At 37.8% G+C, this 23808-nt stretch overlaps 1 protein-coding gene across 22 annotated transcripts in view; it reads left to right on the top strand.

Moving 5' to 3' along the window:
- Positions 1-23808, top strand: part of RIMS1 (regulating synaptic membrane exocytosis 1) — a 298538-nt gene that overhangs the window by 89377 nt on the left and 185353 nt on the right. For all 22 annotated transcript variants that reach the window (XM_061358529.1, XM_061358527.1, XM_061358553.1 and 19 more), the window contains one exon: positions 23040-23253. In XM_061358529.1, coding sequence (XP_061214513.1) covers positions 23040-23253 — 214 coding nt within the window. The remainder of the gene's footprint in view (positions 1-23039; positions 23254-23808) is intronic.

Genomic DNA, 23808 nt, shown 5'->3' with positions numbered 1-23808 from the left:
CATTTTCAGAACAGAAGTTCATACTGGGTAGGACTTCCCTCGTTGTATTTGAAATGGATTTCTAAGTCTGGGGTAATAACACCAAAGAAGTTGCTTGTGGAGTCAAGTTAAGGTCATTATTGAAATGAGCTCTGGAAATTTTTCTCAGTTCCAGTCAGATAACTGTCTACTCCACATATTATAAAAGCTTATCTTTTATCTTACAAGCAAGCAGCTCCCCAGTTTGTTCCCTTTTATGCAATGTCATGTTGAGGTGATTAAACATACGGTGTGATTGAGCCAACTTTTGGACATCTCTTCTTCTAACGCTACAAACTGTTCAGCCATCTGTGCATGCTCTGAAGTTTAAAGGAACCCAAGAAACTGGGAGTGGTAGAGATGGGGACAGAAATCATCTTGAATCTTGTAGGCACCTGAGATCGTGCCATGTAGTCTCTCTTAGACCCTTCATAGATTTTTCTAAGTTATGTCATTAGGTGAGACCACCAATAAAAGTCATCCTGTTTCTTTTTAAGTCAATAGCAACATTTCTGTTGACTTCAACTGAAAATAACTGGACCCAAAACGCTAATTAATGTGGATTAACGTGTTAGAGGCACTGCTTAAGGAATTTTTTTTCTAGCCTATCTGGATCTAATTTAGAAGTCTGTTCACTAAATGAGTTACTATTTTTTGTATTTTTTAAATTATATTTACAACTGTTTATTATCTCAAATAAATAATAATAAAAAAACCGAATAAACAACAGAAGAAAAATGAGAGCAAACAGGGAGCTGTCCAGGCTATGAAAAGCATATTTCTACTCTAGTATGAAGTAATTCCACTCCACTGATGTAACTAGGGTCAAGATTCAGTTGCCTGACTGGGGACATCTAGTGTATCTGAGATGCTCTTCAGAACTTCTTATTTTAAAGCATCCGTGTGCATGGGACTCATACTTTTAAGGTGCAGTATTAAGCAGGTATTATTTTGTTTGTTTATATAGTCGCCAGTCTGAAAACCCCGTTTTAAACGACTGTGTCTCTGAAGGATCTAATACACTGTAGACTATGCTGCACTGTGAGATCTAGAAACAGAAATTTTCTTACTTACTAATCCTCTTGACTTAATCACTTCAGCTAATGAATAAGGAAGGAAGTAAACTGAATAGAGAAATATTGGCTTGTCATAGTGGAAGCCTCCTAATGCATTTAATATTTTCCAAATAGAGAAGAAAAAGATTAAACAGTAGCGCAGTATTTTTTCAAATTCTAACTTGCTAAAAATGAATATGTGACAAAAGGTGTCTGACAGTGTACTTTAATGGTTTTTTTGCTCTTTTCCTAGCATGTCATTTGTGTTGTCATTTCCTGTTCCCTCTTTGTTTTCAGCACCTACAAAGATTTAAGCCGGAAATTTTATCTTTGTCTCTCAGTTCTTGTAACTCTAAATGTATCTTGTGTAAATCCACCTTTGCTCTCCTTATGAAATATTTATTTGCAAATAAAATTTGCAGATCATGCCCTCGCCAGAGCTAAACAATTATCTAAGCGAAACCAGAATAAATACTTGAAGGTTAAACTGAGATTCATTTTCTATTTGAGAAAATCACAGAATGCTACATTACATTTCGCTCTAAAAAGTTACATAAAAATGTCAGCATTTTAGCTCAAAGAAATATCCTTTTTCTGAATTAGGCTTTTTAGATGCTTTTTGTAATGGTTGTTTCAGGTCACAGAAAATGACAAGAACAATTGAACAACAGATACTCATGGGATTTTTCTATGGTAACATGTTGGAATTTGTAGGTGTGGAGTGTTTGGGATTTAAGATTAAGGGTCAAAACCGGTGGAGAACATCAACAAAGGCAGGGTGAGCTCTGTGAGGCATATGGAAAGTTTGCCAGTGATGCCAATTGTAATAGCAAAGTTGACAAGAGGACAGCGGCTGTGATGCCTCACCATTGCTGAAGAGCATGCACAAGAAGAGAGAGAGCTATTCATAGCGTTGGCAGCAATAACAGCACGAGCAATAAACAAGAGTGTTCCACTTCAGTCAAGAATTCAAAAGCCTTTTCATGAACTTAATTAAGAAACTTTTCTGACAGCAGGGACATACTAATTGTCTGTGGCATCCTCAAAGAAGGAAATCAAAGGAGCTCTGCTGAAATTCAAGATTTGCAAGCAATCAACTTTCCTACCTGCCAGCATCTGAAAGCTAAAAATAGGAAGTAGAATGAAGGAGGGATTTCAGCATTGTTTCTAAGGAATTTCCCCTGACAGAAGACTTTGGGATATAGCTAAGGGGCATTAGTAGAAGACAATAAAGATACAATACTCGTAAGCATTTTGTTGCAACTATTTTTTTGTGTGTGTGTGTGTGAAAGTAAGATAAGGCTTAGTTTGTTAAATTTGACTTTGATGCGCATTGACTGCAGTTTTTGACTGGAGGGGTGGAGAATAGTTACCTTGGAATAGTGAGAGCCTTCTTTCTTAAGGAGGGACACCGAACCTTTTTTTGTTTTGCTTTTGTTTTTTTGTGAAAAGAAGCTATTTGCTATGAATTTGAAAAGTTTTCAGTAGTACAGATGATACAGGGAAAAGCATGCACCCGAATGGCCAAGAGAATGAATTATTTTGATTTTTTTTTCCACCCTTAAGAATTTGATTGCAATTTTTCATTGTGATTAATATTAAATACTCATGTAGGGCTCTCTATCTGTAAATCCTGGATGTCATAAAAATGCAGGTAAATTTTTGCACTTTAAAAATTTTCAAGCATGCTTACTAAGAACTGCAGGAAAGATTTACTTAAAATCTTTGTAGACACTACAAAGAAGAAAATAGGGTGATATTTTTAGTATTTTTCAGAGATGAAAAAATAATGTAATACTTTGAAACTTTCATTTACTTGTATTCAACAGTATACTGTCAAGTTTAATATAATATTTTCCAAGGGAAGTGATATTTTAACTGGGTAATCTACCTTACTAACATGGGAATGATACAGTTGCCTTTACTCATCTATCTTTAATCCTTACAAACACAAACTGTTTAGAACGATAAGCTGTGAAGTACAGAACATTGGTAAGGAATACCAAAGAAATGAAGAAAAAATCCAGATTTGCAGGCAGTGAAAGGTTGTTCAGGAAGTACTTTAGACAGAAGATACCAAAAGGAAGAGAGTGGCCCTTTTTCAGATGGACCTACTGGCACTGCTAATATGTACAAAAAGTGGGAGCATTAGCTCAATATTTCTGTTTGCACACAGAAACAATGGAGAAGTATATTAGTATCCTATGAGGACAAGAAATCATTTCCCACTTTGATGGCAACCAACCAAAGAAATCTTGAGACAACTCCTGCTTTGGGTGAATATTTAGAAATAAGTAGGTCTTAGTTAACTGCGCAGAAGACAATTTAAAGACTTGACTGCAGAAGTCTGTGTTAAATTTGGGAAATTAGGAAAGTTCTGTAAATTTATGAGATTCCTGATGTAAAGAGCGTATTCAAAAGGGGCATTCAGATGACCAAAGAGGCTATTGGGCCATTAAGCCTGACATTTATCCTTGGCATTTGTAATACATCATTTAGAAAACGGGCAAACGAAGGACAGAATTCTTAGGGTATTATGTTTCTAAAGCTTGTGGAAAGGTTGCAGAAGGTTCAGTTAAGAGTTTCAGATGCTGGAGAAACTACTTTATAGTGGAGGATTTAGAGATCTCAATCTGTTTAGTTTATCACACAGGAGATCAAGAGGTGACTTGATTATAAAGTGTAAACACATTCATACACACACAGTATCCACCTCTAAAAGCTTTTTAATCTAGTGGTGAAAGACAGAATAAGCACTGAGGGATAAGAGTTGAAGTAACTGTCCTTCGAAGCAGGGCACGCATCTTTAATGGTGAGGGTGATTCACCTAGGAGGTGCTGATCTTCTCTCAGTATTCTTGGAACAATACTCGCTTCTTATCTTAAAGTTAACGCATTATGCAGCTTCCAATCCCATCAACACAATGTTGGTTTGCTGTGTTTACTTTTTGCCAAACAGGGAAAGAAGGGGTCATTTTCAAATCTGTTTACTGGAGCTAGAACTGAATTTTTTTGATGTCAACATGTTGCAAGGTGTGTTAATAGGCTCATATTTTACATCTTCCTAAGTCAGGAGGAGGTTTCCTAAAGGAACTAATTGACATATTTTATGGTGTAGTGAAGACAACTTGCCTAGATTTACTGCTTTAATACATTTCATTGTATGTCCTGATAATATTTCCAATATAATGGTTGCAACCAGTCCACTATTTCTAATTCATCAGCCATACATACCACCAATCATAACTCCCTGATAATTAAGTACGGATACACAATGTGTAAAGCCATGCTTCCAGACTCCTCCAGGCTAAAATAGTAATGTGTATGACTTCTCTATACGGCTTCAGAATCTATATGAAACACCTAATTATCCCCTAGGTGACTTGACTTAACAAAGTAGCATAAAATAGGATACCTAATGGATTTAGATTCAAAGTTCTTATCTAGGGATACTATCATTTGAGTTCCTAAACCTCTACTTCCAATTTTTCTCACATATATTTTGGTCTTCTAATGACCTGTGACGTAAATAAATTACAGGAGCGATGGCAGAGAGCCCAGTCCTCATCACAGAAGAAAAAAGATCCTGTCTGTCCTTTAGTGTACCATATCCTAAGTCGTGTCTTCCTAAAGTGTTAGAGACAGCATTTCACACCAGTGCAATCATAGAACCATAGAATGGTTCTATCTTAAAGATCATCTGTCTTAAAGATCATCTAGTTCTGACCCCCCTGACATGGACAGGGATACCTTCCACTCGACCAGGTTGCTCCAAGCCCCCTCCAACCTGGCCTTGAACACTGCAGGGCATGGGGCAACCTGTGCCAGTGTCCCAGCACCCTCAAAGTGAAGCATTTGTTCCTAATGTCTAATATCAATCTACCTGCTTTTAGTTTAAAGCCGTCCCTCCCTGTCCTATCACTACATGCCCTTGTAAAAAGCCCCTTTCCAGCTTTCCTGTAGGCTTCTTTTAGGTATTGGAAGGCTGCTCTAAGGTCTCCCCAGAGACCTTATCTTAGCAGGATGTTTTCTCGCTCCTGTTTTTTGAATATATACATAATATTGGACATACCAGATACTATTTGCTAATCTCAGCAATTTACTGAGAGGAAGAAAAGGTGAGAGTCGCTGTGAGCCAGAAATACCTACAGCTTGTCCATTCTCATGTAGGAAAAGCACTACTTTTGATCAACCAAGCCAGATTTCTTGTGCACTTTTCATTCAGTGTAACAAATTTGTCTGGCAAATTTTAGCTAATTTCCTCCTTTTTGGGAAGCTGGGGGATACGAGGCCACATCAGTGACATGGTTGGGTGAGTCAGTGTTCTGGGCCCAGCTCACCTCTTTGCTGTTCTGGCTTTAGACCAAGGTGTGGTGCAAGGCACAGATGGCTTGGTAGGCGATTTTCTCTGAAACATAGAAGAAGTCCCAGTATTTTTGCTGTTGTCCAGCTCCAGGAATTTTCTTGAAGCCTCTAGATTTTCCCTTGTATGTCAGAAATGCACTGGTGGTTGTTCAGATTGCAGTTGATAGGAATAAATTTTTAGTTTTCCTCTTGGGTGAGAAGATAAGAAATTGTCATCTTCTCTTTTGAAGAATCTCACAATGTAGGGACCCATACACCTTCACAATTCGTTGTTTGCTCAGCTTTTACAGAATATTGTACGAAGTGCTGGATAAAAATGAAACTTATGTGCTTCACACACAGCTTTGGATTTTACATCGTGTACCCAAAGTAAAGGGAGGGAGTGCCTTTTAAAAAACATGGCACAAAGACTACAAAATAGTGATCCCATTCTACAACTGTTCTGTGTGGTTGTGAAAAATCTGTGAATTTGGCAGAAGGACAAAGTCAGTGATCATCAAACCCACAAGAACTCTGCCTAGATGAGCGGAGTCTGCTGGCTCAAGCAATAAGAAATCCTGACGTAAAGAATGATGTTCTTCTTTAACATGTCGCTCCATCTGGAAATCTGTTTTTAGGTTCTGAAAATACTGAGCTATGACAGGAACTAAATCCTGCTTTAGCTTTTGGGTCTTTAAAGGGTTAGCCAAAAATAATGAAATACTTTTTTGGCTAGAGAATAGGTGAGAGACTAATTCTGCAGTTAGATCCAAGTACTCTGGAACAAATACTGACTTGGTCACTTTATTGACCAATACTGGTCAATATTATCAGTGTTTCTTCTATGGGCAGAGCTACAGTGGAGGATCAGATTTGTACCTGGAGCCTTCTGTGGCACTGGACTAAATTTTCTGGAGGATTGACCTTACTGCGTATGGTGGCCCACTAGCCTGTGGACTCTTTTGGCAGGCGAAATGATCAGGAAGCCTGACATTCTGTGAGTGCATGTTGCTATTTGAGAACCACTGTAGAATAGTAGAAAAATGTTAACCAAGGAAAACCTTTGGAGAAACTTCTCTCTGCCAGATTTATGGGTATTTCAGAGAAGAAGGCAGAATAATAAAACAGGTTAGTAGACTTTGTGCAGTGTTTCCCAAAGGACGCTTGCTCCTGTTATTTAAGATATTATTGGTTTAAAATGAGCCCTAGGGGTTTTCTGTCAGGACTTATATGGGAAATGGGTTGGCAGAAGCATTTATTCTGTTAAAATCGTACCCATGACTTGTATGGCTCCTCAGAAGAGAACCTCAGTGAGTCTGCTAGATGTGATTAAAGAGCACATGGTTAATGAAGCATTGTGCTTGATATCCTTCTCCTGTACTGTCTGTATGGCAATTTTCCAATATGCCTGATTACAGGAATAAAATCCATATTTTGATATATGTGAGGATACTGAACTGCGTGGACTAAATTTCTTTATGAGAATGTCTTCTTGGAATAGTCTGGGCATAAATAGTAAGCTTGGGAATTAATCAAACTGTTGATACAAAATAGGACGGAAAGGAGGAGAAAACCCAAAATCGGATGTTGTGGGTTTCTATAGGCCTTGCTGTGGAGGTTTAGATCAGAGGAAATATATTAATTTGGGGATCCTACTTTCTACTCAACAGCTTCATCAGGTAGGAGAGTTTTGCAGAAAAATTGTTTGTTAACACTGATTTAATTCTTAGCTTGTACAGTTCTCAGCATCAAGAAGCAAGGATGCTCACCACTAAAGAGGCTGTATTTTTCTACTGAGAATCATTTCAAGCTCAAGACAATCTTCTTAAAATTGTTATGAACAGCTATATTTTATGGAAAAAATAGGTAATAAAAATGTAGAGAGTATGCTATGGGTTTTCTTTCACAAATAGTATTCTTGAGAACATTTAACTTCAGTGAGAGTACATTAAAAGAAGGAATTAAAATAAATCACAAATGTAAAAAGCCTTGATTTTTTTAGTTTTACCATGTGCTGTGCTTAAAGCATAAAATAAAACCAGTTAATGTTCTCGTTTTCTAATTTTCTAATTCACTAAAATGCCATATGCTTTTCATTTGTGTTTACTTTGGCATCCAGAAGAATGAAACGAATTAAATAATGCTGGAGACAAGCTTAATCATTATCTTGTGTTCGAGCACTTTGATGGTATATTTAAAATAGATGTGTGAGCCTTTTTTGTTCCTTGTAATATGGAAATTATAAAGGAAGGTGAACAGGATGATAAATTAGAGATGCTCTCAGTGAAGCTGTTATTATTATTTTTAGGTAGAAGACATACTGTACACACTGAGCCTCAACTGAATATAATTAATTTGAAACGTTATCGCTGTTGTGCTTGCAGTCCTATTGTAATTGTTTTTTCAGTTCTGCATCTTGCTGGCTCCTATCACACCCCTCACTGTGAGATCTTTTCCTGTATTGCACGTGTCCTGTTTGTTACCACCATATGGTAGTTAGAATTTCAGTAGCTTTGCTCTGTTTACAGACCACTGTGCTTTGTCATATTTTTCTGCTCACCCTGCATTGCCATCTGATACCTGTCATCTGTTTAACACATTGGATGCCAAAAATACTCAGATTCTTTTTTTTTTCCCAAATGCATGTGTGAGAAAGACTGTGTCAGAAAGCTGTTTTAATAAACATTGATCCAAAGTAATTTCCTGTTATGTTGAACCAGTACCCACACCTCTCAACTTTCCAAACTTTTTAAAAGGTGCCAGATGACTGAAGAGACATACTGCAGCACTGGGGATTTATTTTATGTTATTTTATTATTTTTTTGCTTGTGTACATTGCATTGTTGGTATGGTACTGTAATGTGTTTAAGCGTCTTTCCCCCTGTGTGACTGTAACAAAAACAATATTCTCAGAGTACAGCAGAGCCTATTCTTAGCACGGTTGCGAATTGCAAGTTTATTAGAGTTGCACTACGTAACCGTTTTTGAAACTGGTTTGACAGATAAACTACATTGTGATTTGCAAGCGTTGGCATTAGTGATGGCTGGTGCTGTTTTAATCCAGCATTTCAATATCTTGTAATACTGGCATCAAAAAAATCACTTCACCAACTGTCATGATATAATTACATTTGGGGATGGAGAACAGGTAGTGTGAAGAATGATTGTATCACTGAATTAGAGGTAGAGGAGTCTACAGTAGCATTTGGGGTGTTGGACATGGTGAATTTTTTCATTCAGTAGTATTTTAAGATAGAAAAATCTTGACTTGCCAGGTGTTCATAAGCTTAAGATTTGGAAGAAATGCTCATAAGCCTCTGTTTCCTGTGGCTGCTTGATGGAATAAAGAGCAACAGCAACTCACAGTTGTGTACCCGTGGTGAAGCCATATAATTCCATGGTCATCTTCTACTAGCTTCCCTGGGCATTGTTGTGCATGGGGTATTGCAAACCGACTTAACAGCTTGAAAGTGCAAGGACCAGGGCCAACTGTCTGCAAAAGGTAGCTGATCTCTTAAGACTTCTGGTTGTCCCATCTGATGGGTGGTTGTTCTGCTCTCCATTGACTTTGATTGTCTCTGTTGTAGGTAGCTTTTTTGATCAGGACAAATTCTGTCTGGGTTATGTGATTCATCCAGCTGAATTTAGTGATGCTACTAGTTAATATTGTTCAGTTAGATAAATGGGCTTGTCTCTATTTTCTCTCTCATATGCACTGCTTCATTAGTAGTTCTGTATTCAGAATAAGAGAACTAAATACTGGCACCTGTGTTTGTGATTTTGTGTAGGTGCCAATTTGTGCCTTACTTCTAAAAACTCTTCCTTGAGATTTTTATTCATCTTCCTCTTCCCCAACCCTTAGACAGCTTTTCTACTGTGACACCAGCATTCTCCTCCCCTTACCCTTTCCCCTTCAGGCTTTTTGTGCTTTGTTTTACATGACAGTTATTCTGCATGTAGTGGCTGGTTGGTTGTGATGTGGTGGACATCCTTAGAAAAAAATCGTGTCCATGGTAGCATATTATGTGATTCAGTAAATAAATTTAAAAAAAATGAAAAGATCAACATTTATTTCTATTTTGCTTCACTCTGAAAACAGATTAGGTTTTGCTCACAAAATAGTATTTTGGTGAAGCTGAACTTAAAGAAATGATGTTTGTATTCCATAATAAAATGAACCTGGTGGTTTTTAAGAGATAATAAATGAAGTTATTCTTTATACATTGATTTAATGTATTTTAACAGACATTTGCCATTGGAGCCACTTCACAAAATAGTATTTTACTGGAGAAATTTCCTATGGGACTCAGAGACTACTGTTCCAAGGATCATCTGGTACTTCTTTAAGTGAAGTAGTGGCATTAAGTCCATCACAAGCTGACACAGGTCCGCTCATTCAGGAGACTTGTTTTGTGTCTCTTGTATATGACATGTAGAAGAGAAGTATTGCTGGGTTAGATTCAGTAATGTTTAAGTAAATAAGGAAAATGAAGACATCTCTTAGTCAGCTGATGAGGAAAAACATGATCCAGTAGCTGAAATACTGCACTTTTTACAGCCTGTTATAGGACTAGAGATGGAAACTTCTTGCTTACTAGCTCTCAAAGCAACAATAAAGAAAAAAAGCTAAATCCCACTCAGATTAGGTAGCACAGTTTTAAAGCCTATTATTAAACTGGGTATATTCTGTTGGTACTTCTAGCTGTTCTTTCCCAACTTTTTTTTGGTTGTGGGTTCATGGTTTTCTTTTCGTGACAAAAAAGCCATACAGTGATTTGGTACTTGTTCTTAGAGGTCATTGCCTCCTCACCTGCTAATAACTGCTCTTGATTCTCGACCGTGTTGAAGCACACTTATTTTATGAATGGTATTGTTTCATATTGCTCTGAGAAAATCCAGAGCTGTTGATTTGGCTGGGGAAGACAGTAATTAGTTTCCCTCTGTATCTTGATGAAACTTTTTCTTTGAGGATGTTTCCAGTAGTCTTTTTTAGAAGGAGTTATAAAAGGAGCTCGTATTTAACATATTTGGGCCTTGAGTTATTACTAAGCAACCGTGTACGAAAATTACTTGTATCTGCAAAAGAAGTAACATAAAAGCACATGCCTGTAATCTCACAAATGTTACTAGCATGGCTGGGTGTCTCTGGGATCTTCACTTTCTGCCATATATCTGAAGTAAACCAGCTCATGTGTTGCGCTATGTAAAGAAAACACAGAATGAAAATGTTTCACTGAATGAAAAAAGGCAAATTAACTGTAGTTAATTGACTTCAATATTTTTATCATTCTTCTCTTGGTGTTAGAATAAGCCCTGATTTCATAGTTTCAGGTAAGCCTTCCACTAAATTTTTTTCCTTTCTTTTAAATATATCTTTCTCTCATTTTTTGGATAAATAGGTGTTTCTCTGAAATAGCTGGGAAGAGAGGCCTCTTGATCTCACTTCCTAATTTAGCAGGGGCTAAATTGTAAGAGTGTTAACAAGGTGCTGGAAGTTGGTGTTTGTGTTGTGGTTTGATAATGTGGGTAGGCAGCAGGTAGGAGAAAATTTCTCAGGTCTCTTTTTATAGTGGATCTTATGGAAACTGTTGATGTGACAAATTTTGTCGAATGGAAATTTACTTTTAAAACAAACTCAGTGGCAAATCTTGTTATTTTGATTTTCAGTAAGAAAAGCCTTTTTTTCCAGGTGGCACATATCCCAGTTAAAATCAAATAGAAACACTCTTAAGTTGGCAACTTGAGAAATGCTAGGACTTTATTCCTCAAGATACTTGGTTTTGACAGTGCAGTTGCAAAAGCATGAATACAACTGTTTTTTCCTCATTTGTGTCTAACCCCATTCAGTTCCCTGGGCTGGTTCACTGTGTGGTTATATAGATATTGCTGTCCCTCAGTCATTGTGGCAGGTTTTCCTGCAACAGGTATTGCCTGAATGCTGTAAGTAAAATAACATATTCCTTTAGTTCTACAGTTTTGATGCATGAGTAGCAAGAGCAGTCTTGGAAACCTGGTTATGTTTACAGGGCCTGTGTTTATTAGGTAGATAACGCTTGGCCCTGAATGCTTGTTTTGACAATTCCCCCTAAGAGAAGGACTGTAGCATGGTGTTATTTCCATAACTTTTTAAGTGGTTGCATTTGGTAAAATTCAGGCTGCTAACAGCATTACGTGTATGAACTCATGAAACCTCTTGAACTCTGGCACTTGGAGCTGGTGACAACTCTTCAGAGCAAACCAGTTACACTCCTGCTGCCCTGTCTGTGTTAGGAGAGCTGAGTGATAAAGAAATCAAATGGGAATGTTCAGCAGAGCTGTGATGTTTACATGAGAAAACTCATATTGGTGAGGTTGTTCACAAAGGTAAGAAGTGTATAAAAATGCCCATACTGGTTAAGACCAAAGGACAAGGTATTGACACATTGTGGGCTGTCCTCACCACTCTTCCACTGGTTCTGGCCAAACTGTCCATGTACAGTATTGGGAAGAGGAAGCTTGACAGAAGAGTGACTTTGGAGTTTGAGTAGTCTGCTGAGTCTGTGGAGGTCTTCAAGCTGCTCTGCTTGGTTTCCCCTGTGGCTGTTTTTAAAATTAGTTGATGCTTTTCCCGTTACCCCCACTGTTCTCTCTTTTTCTCTTTTCTTTAGAAGAAAAAAAACATCTTTGACACCCATGGTAATTTTCCTAGTTTCATGGTGGTGTTGGAAGTGTTTAGCTCCATCCCCCTTCCTTAGGTCATATTAGGGCTGGAGAACAACAGTGACCTATTGGGGCTGCTCCTGGAAGTGTAAAAGTATACGGCAGAGGGGTAGACATGTCTCCTCTCTGCATGATACCACTCATGTATCACTCATATATTCTAGCTAAGCACTGAATTGACTGTATTAGGGCATAGGAGTCTGCTTGCCTGGGAACTGGCAGTAGTGGGATGAGAGAAGAGTCTGAACTGTGGGATTGATGATGAATCAGTGAAGTTCAAATAATAGCTGGGAGGACAGACGCTGTAGTTAAAAAGGATGTTTAAAGAAGTGGAAGGATTGAACATTTAGCAAATACGATGTAGTTTCTGCGTTGTCTATGGAGTCATTCGCTGCCCTAAGGCACAGAAGCAGCCCTCATGTGAGAAGTATGCTAGAAACTGTTCCAGGAGACCAAAGTTGATGCATGTCATAGCACAACTTGCCATTTCTTTGTTTGCAGAAAGGAAGTTTTGTTGAATTTAATGCTCAGAAGAAATCATTGATGACTATGGCTGTGGCTTGCAGTTTTTAAGCAAACTGTTTCCAATGGGCACAGGGGCAAATTTTCATGAATATCAATTTGGTGTGTAGCTATGTGCAACCTCACTTGCCTCATGAGACTTCATATTATCTTAAGCCTTGTGTCACCAAATTGGGCCGTGTAATTATTTGTGGTCAATGTAATTACAAATTACAATGTAATTACAAATTAGAAATTTTACTGGGATAATACAAAAAAATCGTTAGATTACTGGAGTTACATCCTTTTCCTGTCCATGGAAGATAGGGGAGTGAGTAGCTCCTTGCCACCATTTCCCACTCACCCCCCTTTTCTATTATTTTGACTTATTAACATTTTCCAAGTCATTGATTCTAACTCTTCTGCTTGTACGTACATCACAAGCTTACGTGTGGGGCTTCATGTGAAATCTGGTCTCCTGGCTGGTCTAAAACCTGGTCTAAAATGATGGACTTCTGTTGCTCAGACATCTCCTGTCAAGGCTTTTGTTCTGTAAGTCAGTCAGCTGGAGCCTTTTCTACCCTGATATAATCTCCATCATTCACAGTTCCCTCTCCACCTCAGAGGGATAGATCATATTTTCCACCTGTTTTTCTTGCTTTTTGGATTGTGTTGCCCTTTGCGTGTTTTCCATGCTGTGATCTACGGGTCTTGTTCCTTATTTTTGTGCAAGCCAGCTGTGATATTGTGAATAAGGCTTATGCCCTCCCTAGGAAAATGGGTTTCCAGATCCCAGCTCGTAACAGCAATTGGGTGAAAGGGCTTATACTTCCTTGAAAACGCCAAGGAAATAGGCTCAGAGGTTCCCAAAAATACAAGGACCCTAGGCCCTAAAAATGTAGTTGGGATGGAGCAGTAGTGGGTGGAAAGGTGTTTTCTCCCTCCTCTTTCAGTCTTGTTTCAATTTTTCTTTTCCTGTTAAAACCTTCACTGTTGAAACCTAACAGTTATCACTCAGAAAAACCCACAAACCACTTCCTAATGGTACTGAAACACTTTTAATGAAAAATAAGACTAACTTTTGGGACATAAGCTTTTCTGCACAGAATTGCCATAAAGCATAGGAGATGTACTCTTGTTTGAGGTAGTAAAAATAGTCATGTGAGGAGAATGGAACGTCTTTTTATCAATGGCATTGGTTTTCATATTTTTATGAACTCAGAATAAAAAAAGAGTTGATTTAAATAATTTACTTTTTTTTCCCAAGAAAGCCATAACATAAGAATATATGTTCTTAAACAAAGAAGAGATATTTTTTTTTTTTTCACAGAAGGCATTGATTGCTTCGGTACTAAATATATCTCAGCGTGTAAGTGCTTTTTAGTACAAGACATAGTTTCTTTCTGAATTCCTCAGCTATGCCTTTTTTAGTGCTGTTATACATTGTTTGCTTAGTTATCTGGTTTCTCTTTTATACCTCAGAAGGGGTAACAGTCATTTGGGAGGAACTGTGGGAAGCTAGAATGTAAATTCCTTATTGTAGATATTGCACATTTCTGACTCACAGTTCTTCAGTTGTGTAAGGAGGAAGTCTGCTTGTGGGCTGAGGTTATTTTTAAAAAACAAATAGAAGCATACGAAAATGAAGTTTTTCAGTAACCTACATGAGGAAACTTCCAGGAAGATGAAAAATGACATTTTACGCAAGTTATTTAATGAGCTCATTGACGTGCTTGCAGAAAACCTGCCTTTAGTAAAATGTTAGTTTGAAAATTTCTATTACTGATGGTGAAGGGGCACCAGAGAAGAGCCCCATGGGTGAAGGCACAGTCTGCGGTACTTTGCTGATGTGCCTTTGCTCTAGTGTGATGAGGAGGGGGACATTTTAACCAAGGTTTGGGGCTTTTTTGTCTTAGCCTGTACAGTCTCGTTAGGATGCTTCCATGTAGCATGTGCTTGGTAAGAAGTTATATGAGGAAACTGGAATTAAGTTAACCTCTATTGAGGACAAAAGTATCTGTTACATGTGAGCAGCTGTTAATTCCAGTGGTGCTGTCTGGGTCTAAATTCCTGGGTGAGGTCTGTAAGTGTAACAGTTGTCTGAACTTTTATCATGAGTCGTAATTAAATGCTTTATGGTTATGCTGCTCCTGTTTCCTTGTGACATGGGTGTGTAGGAAAATACCAACATTAATTAAAACCACTTTGTCCCTCATGGAAGCAGGGGACAGTAGAGTATATTGCCTCAGGGTTTGAAACTAAAAAGTAAACGACTAGAATCATAAAATGATCACAAGAAATAAAAAAAAAAAAAGTAACTTCATAAATTTGTGAATTGTGTTGGGAGGTTTGTTTTACCGTATTGCCTGGAAACAGTTCTTGTGCACTATAACCCTTCTGAGTGAGGGCTTTTACAGAATGGAAAAAAAAGGCAGTCTGCTACAGGGGCAGTCCGCATTGTAGGTATTAAGCAAATAATAAAATAAGAGGAGCAGGCAGGGAAGTCTGTATTGTCTGGCCTGATAAGGGAAAAATTTAAATTTTAAATTCTAACATTAAGCTTAAAATTAAGCTCAAATTTTAACATTTAGGCTGATTTTTGTCAGATCTTTGTAGGCATCAAGGCAATGGAGAGTTTGAAGGAGGAGAGTATGATGGTGTTGTTGCTAATACTGTCGTGTTAGGGGCAGCAAGGGGAAAGCCACAAAGATTCTTGGTTGAAATTAACTCGAGCACAAGTGTCTCAGTACTGAATGAGAAATGATAGGCAAGATGGAAATAGGCTGTAAAAGTCTTTGAAGGTGAAGATAAGCCATTTATGTTTTATGCAGTAGAAAAGGGGGCTCATCAGAGTAATACAAAGAGAGAAGTAAGATAAATTAAATTTTGTTCAGGATTGTGATTAGACTATCAGCAGGACAGGCTTGCACCAGTGAGAAAAGGAATGAAGAGATAAACAGATGATAGGTGAATATTTAAGCTGGGTGGATATGAAATTAACTAAACTTTGGGTTGGTTTTAGTTTTAATTTGCAAAATTAATCTCCAAAGCTTATGTAGTATTTTTTAGGTGAAGGTTTCAATAGGTGTGGGTCTAGTATAGCACAATAGTTACTGGTTCTGAGTGGCAAGTAGAATGGAGGCGGTGGTTAAGGTTTGCTGGAGGTAAAAGGAGATATGTTTCAGTTTATGGAGTTTGATGTACAGGTAAAACATGACAGGAGTTTGTCATCTATGCCAAACACTTTGGACAGGAGACAAATGTGAGGTAGAGAAACAGACCTGTAAATTACCAGTTTGGTCAAATTTGTGTTTGCACCAATAAAGCAGGGAGGAAGAAAAGGTCTTGGCATGTGGAGGAAAAAGGGCTGGTGCCAAGCCGGATTCAGGTGATTGCTGGTGAGGTGAAAAATGTTAAGGGCAAAGACCCAGTTGAGAGAGTAATAGAGTTGATCCATAATTGTGTGTTGAATGAACAGGGTAGAAGGAAGAAACCTTCAGGCCAGGTAAATTATGAGATCTTGAGGAATATTTGTTGTGTTTTTTTACAGGACATAGAATCTGCTATATTTTGTATATAATAATTATTGTGATATATTTGTTGAAAAAAATGTGTAGGAGGGAGCGAGAAGACCTACAGGAAATGTAAACAGGGAAAGGTCAAATGGGTGGCAAGTAAAGTCACCGAAAACTGAGAAGGTGGAAAGCAGGCAGTACCAAAGGGGCTAGAAGCAGCCAGTTTCTAGAGAAGAAAACCCAACACTCTCAAGACATGGAAGCCATTAACTCTTCCATTTGTGGTTGCTTGTATTACTCTTACACAAACATGGCCTTTTTTGCTCTAAAGATTGCTATCCGTTTTACAACTTGACTTGCTTGCCTTTAGCAAGCATTTGTCTGCATAAAAGACTAAGACTATACTCTGCTTTTTAAGTGGCAGCTTCCACTGAATAAAAATTACAGCAAAAGCAGTAATAAAGGAATATTAAACACATCCAGATTCACTCAGAGGAACGTACTGCAAAACTCAGTGTTTTTCAATATGAATACATTCAGCAGTTCTTTGATCTTCACAAAACAACCAAACCAGGTATCATCCATACTAAACAGCAGCATACCCTGAAAATTAAAAAAAATTCCTGGATTTCAAATATAGGCTTCAAATACATTAATGTTGCTACGTCAAGCACTGGGAGAGGAAAGAGTTAGATTCCTTTATTTACTATTCAACCTTAATTCGTCCTACTTGTGCAGACAGTATAAATGTTAATAATGGATTTATATGTGGTGTGATGGTGCATGAAGTAACTAGCAAATATATGTAGACTTCACTGGAGTTCAGCTATTCTTCTAGTCAACACATACTAGATTCCCCGTAAACTCCTTTCCCTTTATTCAGACAAAGCTTTCCACAGGATCTTGCTAAGATTGCCTGTCTTGGCTTTGTTGTTTAAAGCATGTATACCAAAACCCGATCACAAGTTGACAGCTTTTCCTAACTAAGGTGCTCATGGGGCTGACGTGAAAAGCTGTGTCCTGCGCTGTTCCCCTTGGGAACACTGGTGTGAGATGAGTTTCTTGCAGCTCTGGCAGCACAGTGAGGCGCCAGGTGGGACCAAGGTGCTTCCAGCTTTATGGAGCTGCTCACGCATGGTTTTCAGATCACAGCTTCATTGTAGCTGCTTAAAGTTTGCAAGTTTTTAGATCTAGCCATTGCCTTCATGGTCATATTAAATATCCAGGAGTGCTTTGTCCAAATACATTACTGTGCCATCATGTTCATGAAGTGTTAGTCTGTTGAGCATCTACAGCACATGACAATGTGTGAAAACTAACCTGAATTTGCATTCTTGAGTATGTTTTTTTTTTTATTTTATGTACCATAAAAAAAGAATGCTAACAACAAAACTTGGTAGAAGTCTCATTTTATGAACAAAAACAAAACAAAAGACTTACTTAAATTCAGTGTGATTTGTGTTTTTGTGCCAGGGTGAGCAGGGCAAAGTACTGCATTTGGCTAAGCTTTTTTCATACATGCAGTAGCTGCTGCTGGATAGTTACTTAAGGCTATGTCACTTAGAAGGGGGCACTTTTTCTACTAGCATGAACTCATGAGAGGGCATAATATTTTTATAATATTACATCAGATACTTGGGATTCCAAGACTGAATCGTTTGAATTGGGCTGAGAGTGAAAACGCAACCTGTAGTGCCATCTGCTGGAACTTTAAGTTAAAAATACAATTTCATACTACATTTAAAAATAATTTAAAATGTAACTACGCACAAAGGTGAACCAAATATTCGGCATTTTTAGAAAATGTATGCAGCCAGAACATAAATAAGCAAGTGCTCCATTTTGTCACTTTTTAATCTTCAGTGTATATGTGCAAATTGTTCAGATAGGTGTACACTACAGGAATTTAAAACAAGACTGTGTTACTGCAAAGACAACACTATATTACTGCAAGAAAGCAGTAACATAGCTTTTTAATAAGAAAAAAACATCCTTGGAGCATAATTTCAGTATATGCTTAGTGGAGAAGATTGCAGAGTACGTACACATTTGGGCCACTTCAAAGGAACCCAACAACAGAAACTGTAACTTGGTGTGGTTTGATATTCCACTTTCTGATCAGTCAGTGTTATAAGTTACTGCAGTGTCCATCTGTCCATCTGTCTTTATGGAATCAGTGAACTGACTGAAAAGTTTAAGGTATGTAAGAAATTTATACCATGATCATCCTCCAAGGCTTACAGTTTTAAGTAAGTTCACAAAGACACGAGTAAAGCTTTGCAGACCTGCCTATCACTATTTTTTTTACTAGTTTGCACACACACTGTTGATACAAAATACTGAATATTCAAATGAAAATGTGGTACATGTATGACACGTAGCTAAGGCAGTTTTTTTGTGAAATGCCTTTGACAGGGGAGAGGAACCCAGCAGGCTTTCTTGGGGAAAAAACCCTAGAAACCTCCACACATGTTGAGTTATATGTACACTGTAAAAATGAATGAGTCAAGTCTTTCACTCTACACATGAAAACTGTATATTGGTGTTTGTCCTGCACCTCTCAGGTGAGAGGTGTCAGCCTCTAATGTACGTGTGGTAAAGTCCTGAGGCTGATGTGCCTCTCCAAGCAGCTTAGTCTCTTCCAGAACTTTAGCAACAACAAATAACTTTTAGACCTATTCACCCATTATATGATCTTCCCTTGGTCACACACATATGTACCACCTACGCGAACGTGAAACAGAAGGCACCCTCACCAGTGGAGCCTGCTTATGTGAATGCATCTGTTGTGTTGGGTGATGTGAGATCTGCACAATTGAAGTTGACAATGACATTTAAGGAAGCTTATCAGTCAAGTTTCTCGACTTCTCTGGGCTATGTTCTCAAATGTATTGCTGCATTTGTAGATATCTTTCCATTGTTTCTCAATGAAGAGGAGAATGGTTTTAATCCTATGTGTGGAGAGGTCTTTCCTGCTTGGTAAATAAGTTTACTACCTAATAAAAGGTGTATCAGTAGGAAGTCTTGGACCATCATATGATGCCATTGGTGATCTGAATAGTTCCAGAGGCACAGGCACTTGTGTGTTTCTAGTAAACAAAGAAGTGAGGCACTGGAATAGGTTGTCCAGGGAGGTTGTGAATGCTTCATCCCTGGCAGTGTTCAAGGCTAGGTTGGACGAGGCCTTGGGTAATATGGTTTAGAGCAAGGTGTCCCTGCTCATGGCAGGGGGGTTGGAACTTGATGATCTGAAGGTCCTTTCCAACCCTAGCTATTCTATGATTCTATGATTCTATTCTAATTTTCACACATAAATGTTATAAAGAGGTGTTCTTGGAGGTACCCGAAGTTTTATTCTGTTGATGCAGTATGTTAAAAACATACAGAACAAAGATCAAGGGAATTCTAGTTCAGCAATATGAAAAATACAAATATGTAAATTTTCAGTCTGTCCAATGTTAAGTCCTGAAATAGTTTCCTCTATTTTTTGTTCTAATATTTTGCCTTTTTTTGTTTAACTCTTTATCTTTGTAGTCTGTGTGGGTGAGGAAATCTCCCCTTTTTGGCTATGCCATTGACCGCAGTAGTAGAACTAGATGAATTTTGGGGTGCATGATGAAAAAGGATGTGGGTATATGCTTATATTATTTCTCTTACACAGTAGCCTGGGTGCTCTTTCTGTCAGAAGAATTGAATTGGTATCTTCCTCAAGGGTCCCCCAAGCTGTTATATTATATGCTGATATTGAGTCTTTAACCTAATCTTTAGGTGTTTGTCTACATTAAGGAATATTTAATAGACTTAATTTTTCCTTGCATTTAATGAAAATGTGCTTTATTGCATGGAAATAAAAAGGCAACCTTGAAAAAAATACCCATCTGTATTTTAGTTCTTGCTTAATACTTAATATGTTTCTGTATAAGGCAAAACTGTTGAGAGGGATTTCCTGCCACCGTTATAGAACAGACAGAGACACAGAGATCCTGTCATTCCTGAAAAAGCTGGGAAAAGTGGTTGAAAACTTGCAAAAGAAGTAATTGAACCAGACCTGCCATGGGCTGGGTAAGATTGTTTTTGCTCTTCAACCTTTTTTTCCAGTTCCATTCCTTCTGTAGGTAAAATGTTAGGTTTTCACCATTAGTGAGTAATGTGACATGCAAGATAAGTGCCTGGGTTTGAACACCTCATGGTAAAAAGAGTATTACACTGATGCAGAAACTAAGAAATCTGTATATAAATGATACTTACTAGTTAGAAATGAAATCTCTCACTTAGGTTTTGCTTTATTGCTAGTGTGTTCATCTATCCCTTGGTGCACACAGAAGGGCAAACCATCATTCTATTAATGCACTTCCTAAGCTTCATATGAGATTGGAAAAATTCAGATGCAGATTGTCTAATTGGAAAAGAACAGGAAGGGGGTCAGTGCTTACTCTTCCCTTTCCACGTTAGTGAAGAGCCAGGGCTTTTAGTCTTGCTGTAGTGGAGGAGAATGAATTTCACTTCCAAGGTTGTATTTCTTAATCGAAAATTTGATGTAATAAGCAGTTTACCTATAGACCTCTCTATTATTTAATTACATTCTTTAAGCTGGTTATTATACAAATTCCTGAATGTCTTCAGTTGTTTTTATGTATTGTAAGTGAGCAGCTGTGTAAGATAAGTTAAATCACATGTGTAATCCAATAATGTGGCCAAAAGTATTAAGTTTCTCCAGTATTTTGCCTAATTCTGTTGACCTACTTTTCTCATCTGACTCAATACTGAAAAGTTTTTTCAAGCAGGTTAGTATAAAATAAAACAAAAAGAAAAAACCCATTTGCTTACTTCTGTCAAGTTTTTCATTAGCATAAAGCATTACGTATAATGCATCATGTTTGTAGTGAGGGACAACAGATTATTTGGCCTCATAGCTTTTGCTATTGCTGCATCCTCACCAGAATGTGCCCGTATGAAGTCTCTGTTTTAGTGTGGGAGTTGGTTGAGTTTAGTGGTGTCCAAATGGATTATGTGTATTTATCACGATTCCCGTTATATATGTTGAAGTACCATTTTCTAGGCTTAAATATCATCTTAAAATAAAAATATCCACTTCACCAAAACACTATTTCATACAGATAACACTGATTGCTTATATCTTAAAGGTCAAAACAAGTCCGCCACACACAAAATCCCACAGAAACACAGAATCGTCTCACTAGAAATACATTGGTTAAGTGCTGGAAGTCTCAATGCTAAGGGAACAGGTAGTGGAGATGAAGGGTATCAACAAGACCTCTGTAGACAGCAAACCTACTGTTACTTATTAAACGCAAGATTCCCTGTTGCTGCTAATAATGTATTTAGCTGTTCATGATTTTTTTGTAATGTCAGCCTGAGTTGTTAAATGTGCCTATTGGATTCCCCTTCTTAGGCTGTCTAAAATCTTTGCTGAAGCTTCTGAAAATACAGGTCAGGAGTTATAGTGCTGTGCTGTCCCGGTACACCCACAAAAATGTTTCTTTCTTGTATAATTTGATGGATAGTATGATAGTTGATAGCTGAAATTGGATAGTTTCTTAAGCTTCAGAGTGAGGTAAATTAAGCTTCATAGCAGCTGAGCTCACTGCTGCAAAAAGGGCGATCCTGCCCTTTACTGGTTCTTTTCATTTCTGGCTTCAGGATCTCATGTCCTACGTTCCTCCCAGCTCTCCAGTGCCCTGCTCAGAGTGGGGTGATGCAGAGAGCAAAATGATGGGAAAACAATTTTTTTTTGATTCCTCCTCCCCCCTCTTCCATAGGAGAATTTTCTGTTGGTTCAGGTTCGTGGGTTAGCTCACTGAGAGGGCTCTGGTGAATGTTCATATCAGTGCCTAAGGAACAGGCATGCAGCCAGGGGTAGGAGAGGAGCTGATTGCCCCTTTTGGAAGTGCCTGGACCTTTGTCTGGTTCCCATTTGAAACTTCCATCTTTGCAAAGAAAATCTCATAGAAACCAACAGGAGAGCTTGTTTTTCCTCAGAGATAATATGATAATGATAAGAAAGAATTTATCACTAAGTATTTAATTATTATTTTTCCTCACAGAAGGGGAAGAGAAGGCTGGAGGGCTGAGTGCCTTTCGCTGAGCTTGTGACTAGAAACTGGGTCTTCTGGGTAGCAGGATGCTTAGCCAGTTGGTTGGTGTAGTGTCAGGCTGCTTATTATTTGGGGCAGCTGGGGAAAAAGTGCTACGTCTTTGAAAGCCAAATTTTAGGAAATCAATATACCTGTTAATGCATCTATATACTCCTACAGCTAAGCTGGAAGTCTGTCCCTCATTAATGTATGTAATGAGGGACAGCAAACCTTAAGTAGTCTCTCATACCTAACAAAAGAAAATACAGTGGATTGTTAATATGGAGATTTGACACCGAAAATTTTTCTCAGATTCTTTTATGGCCAGTGTGATTGTAGAGTGTGTTTTGGAATCTTTAAGTCTTGTGTTAGTAACTCAGGTTTCAAAAACATAAGTGTGCTACTGTAAATGAAGATTGATTTGTTATTCCTGGTGTATAAAGAACATTGATTAAAAAACAATGCAAATTTGCTCAGGCGTTTATATTTCTGCTTTTATTCTGTACCTGGCAGATACCTCTGTTTAAGACTGTGATTTTTGACTTCTTATATTGGGATCAATTCCTGTTAAAGTGAAATGATTTGCTCATGAGCTTTGAATAAAGCATAATAGGAGTACATGTGTCTGTTATTTTTCTCCTTCAGATTCTCCTATATAGTTTTCCATGTGCAGTGTGTATTTTGCAAGAGGTACATTTATTATTGTAAACATGCCAGGAATGTTAGGTAGAGTTATAAATTGAAAGAAAAAAATACACAGTATTAGTGTTTCCTCCTATTCTTGCTATATAAATTTTTTTCTCATCTATGCAGGAGGTTGCATCAACAATTTGAAAGCTATAAAGAACAAGTAAGAAAGATAGGGGAAGAAGCCCGCCGTTACCAGGGAGAGCACAAGGATGATGCTCCAACATGTGGAATCTGTCATAAAACAAAGTTTGCAGATGGTTGTGGCCATTTATGCTCTTATTGCCGGACCAAGTTTTGTGCTCGATGTGGAGGTCGTGTCTCTCTGCGATCAAACAATGTAAGTCTTCTGATGTGTACTCTTAGAAAAAGCTTCCTTGACATTGTCACACTGCAGATTGTTCACTTTAAGTTTGGCATTTCATGCTTCATTTTACTTAAGTGTTTCATTCATTGCTTCATTATGAGATGTGTATAAAGTAGAATAATGTATTTAATAATTGTGGCAATTCTTAGAATTCATTGAGTCAATTAGAAAAAGAGAAGAACACATGGTGTGTGATAGGTTGAAAATATTCTCATTTTGCATAGAATTGAAGAAGAAACTTTTGCTCAGGTGCAAAGCCACATTGATAAATTTTTATTGAACTAATTTAATTTTAGATTTCTTCTATAGGGCTTTTAATATACATTTATAGATTTTTCTTACATAAAATCAGTTAATGGTAGGGGTAAAAACCTCTCCAGAAACACAGTGATAGTGTTATGTCAATTTATTTTAAATTTATTTAAAAAGTAAAACTATAGATTAATCTGGGCTTGGTATCCTACTCTCAGGTGAGAGAAATCTTTCTCTGGTCCACATGCAATTAGCTGCAGTAGCTGTCCATAAAGA

This window comes from Neopsephotus bourkii, unplaced genomic scaffold, assembly GCF_033783945.1.
Source record: "Neopsephotus bourkii isolate Nb327-2 ecotype Australia unplaced genomic scaffold, CSIRO-AGI_Nbou_v1 NB_947, whole genome shotgun sequence".
Taxonomy (NCBI): Eukaryota; Metazoa; Chordata; class Aves; order Psittaciformes; family Psittacidae; genus Neopsephotus; species Neopsephotus bourkii.
This window is presented reverse-complemented; position numbering and strand designations above follow the sequence as displayed.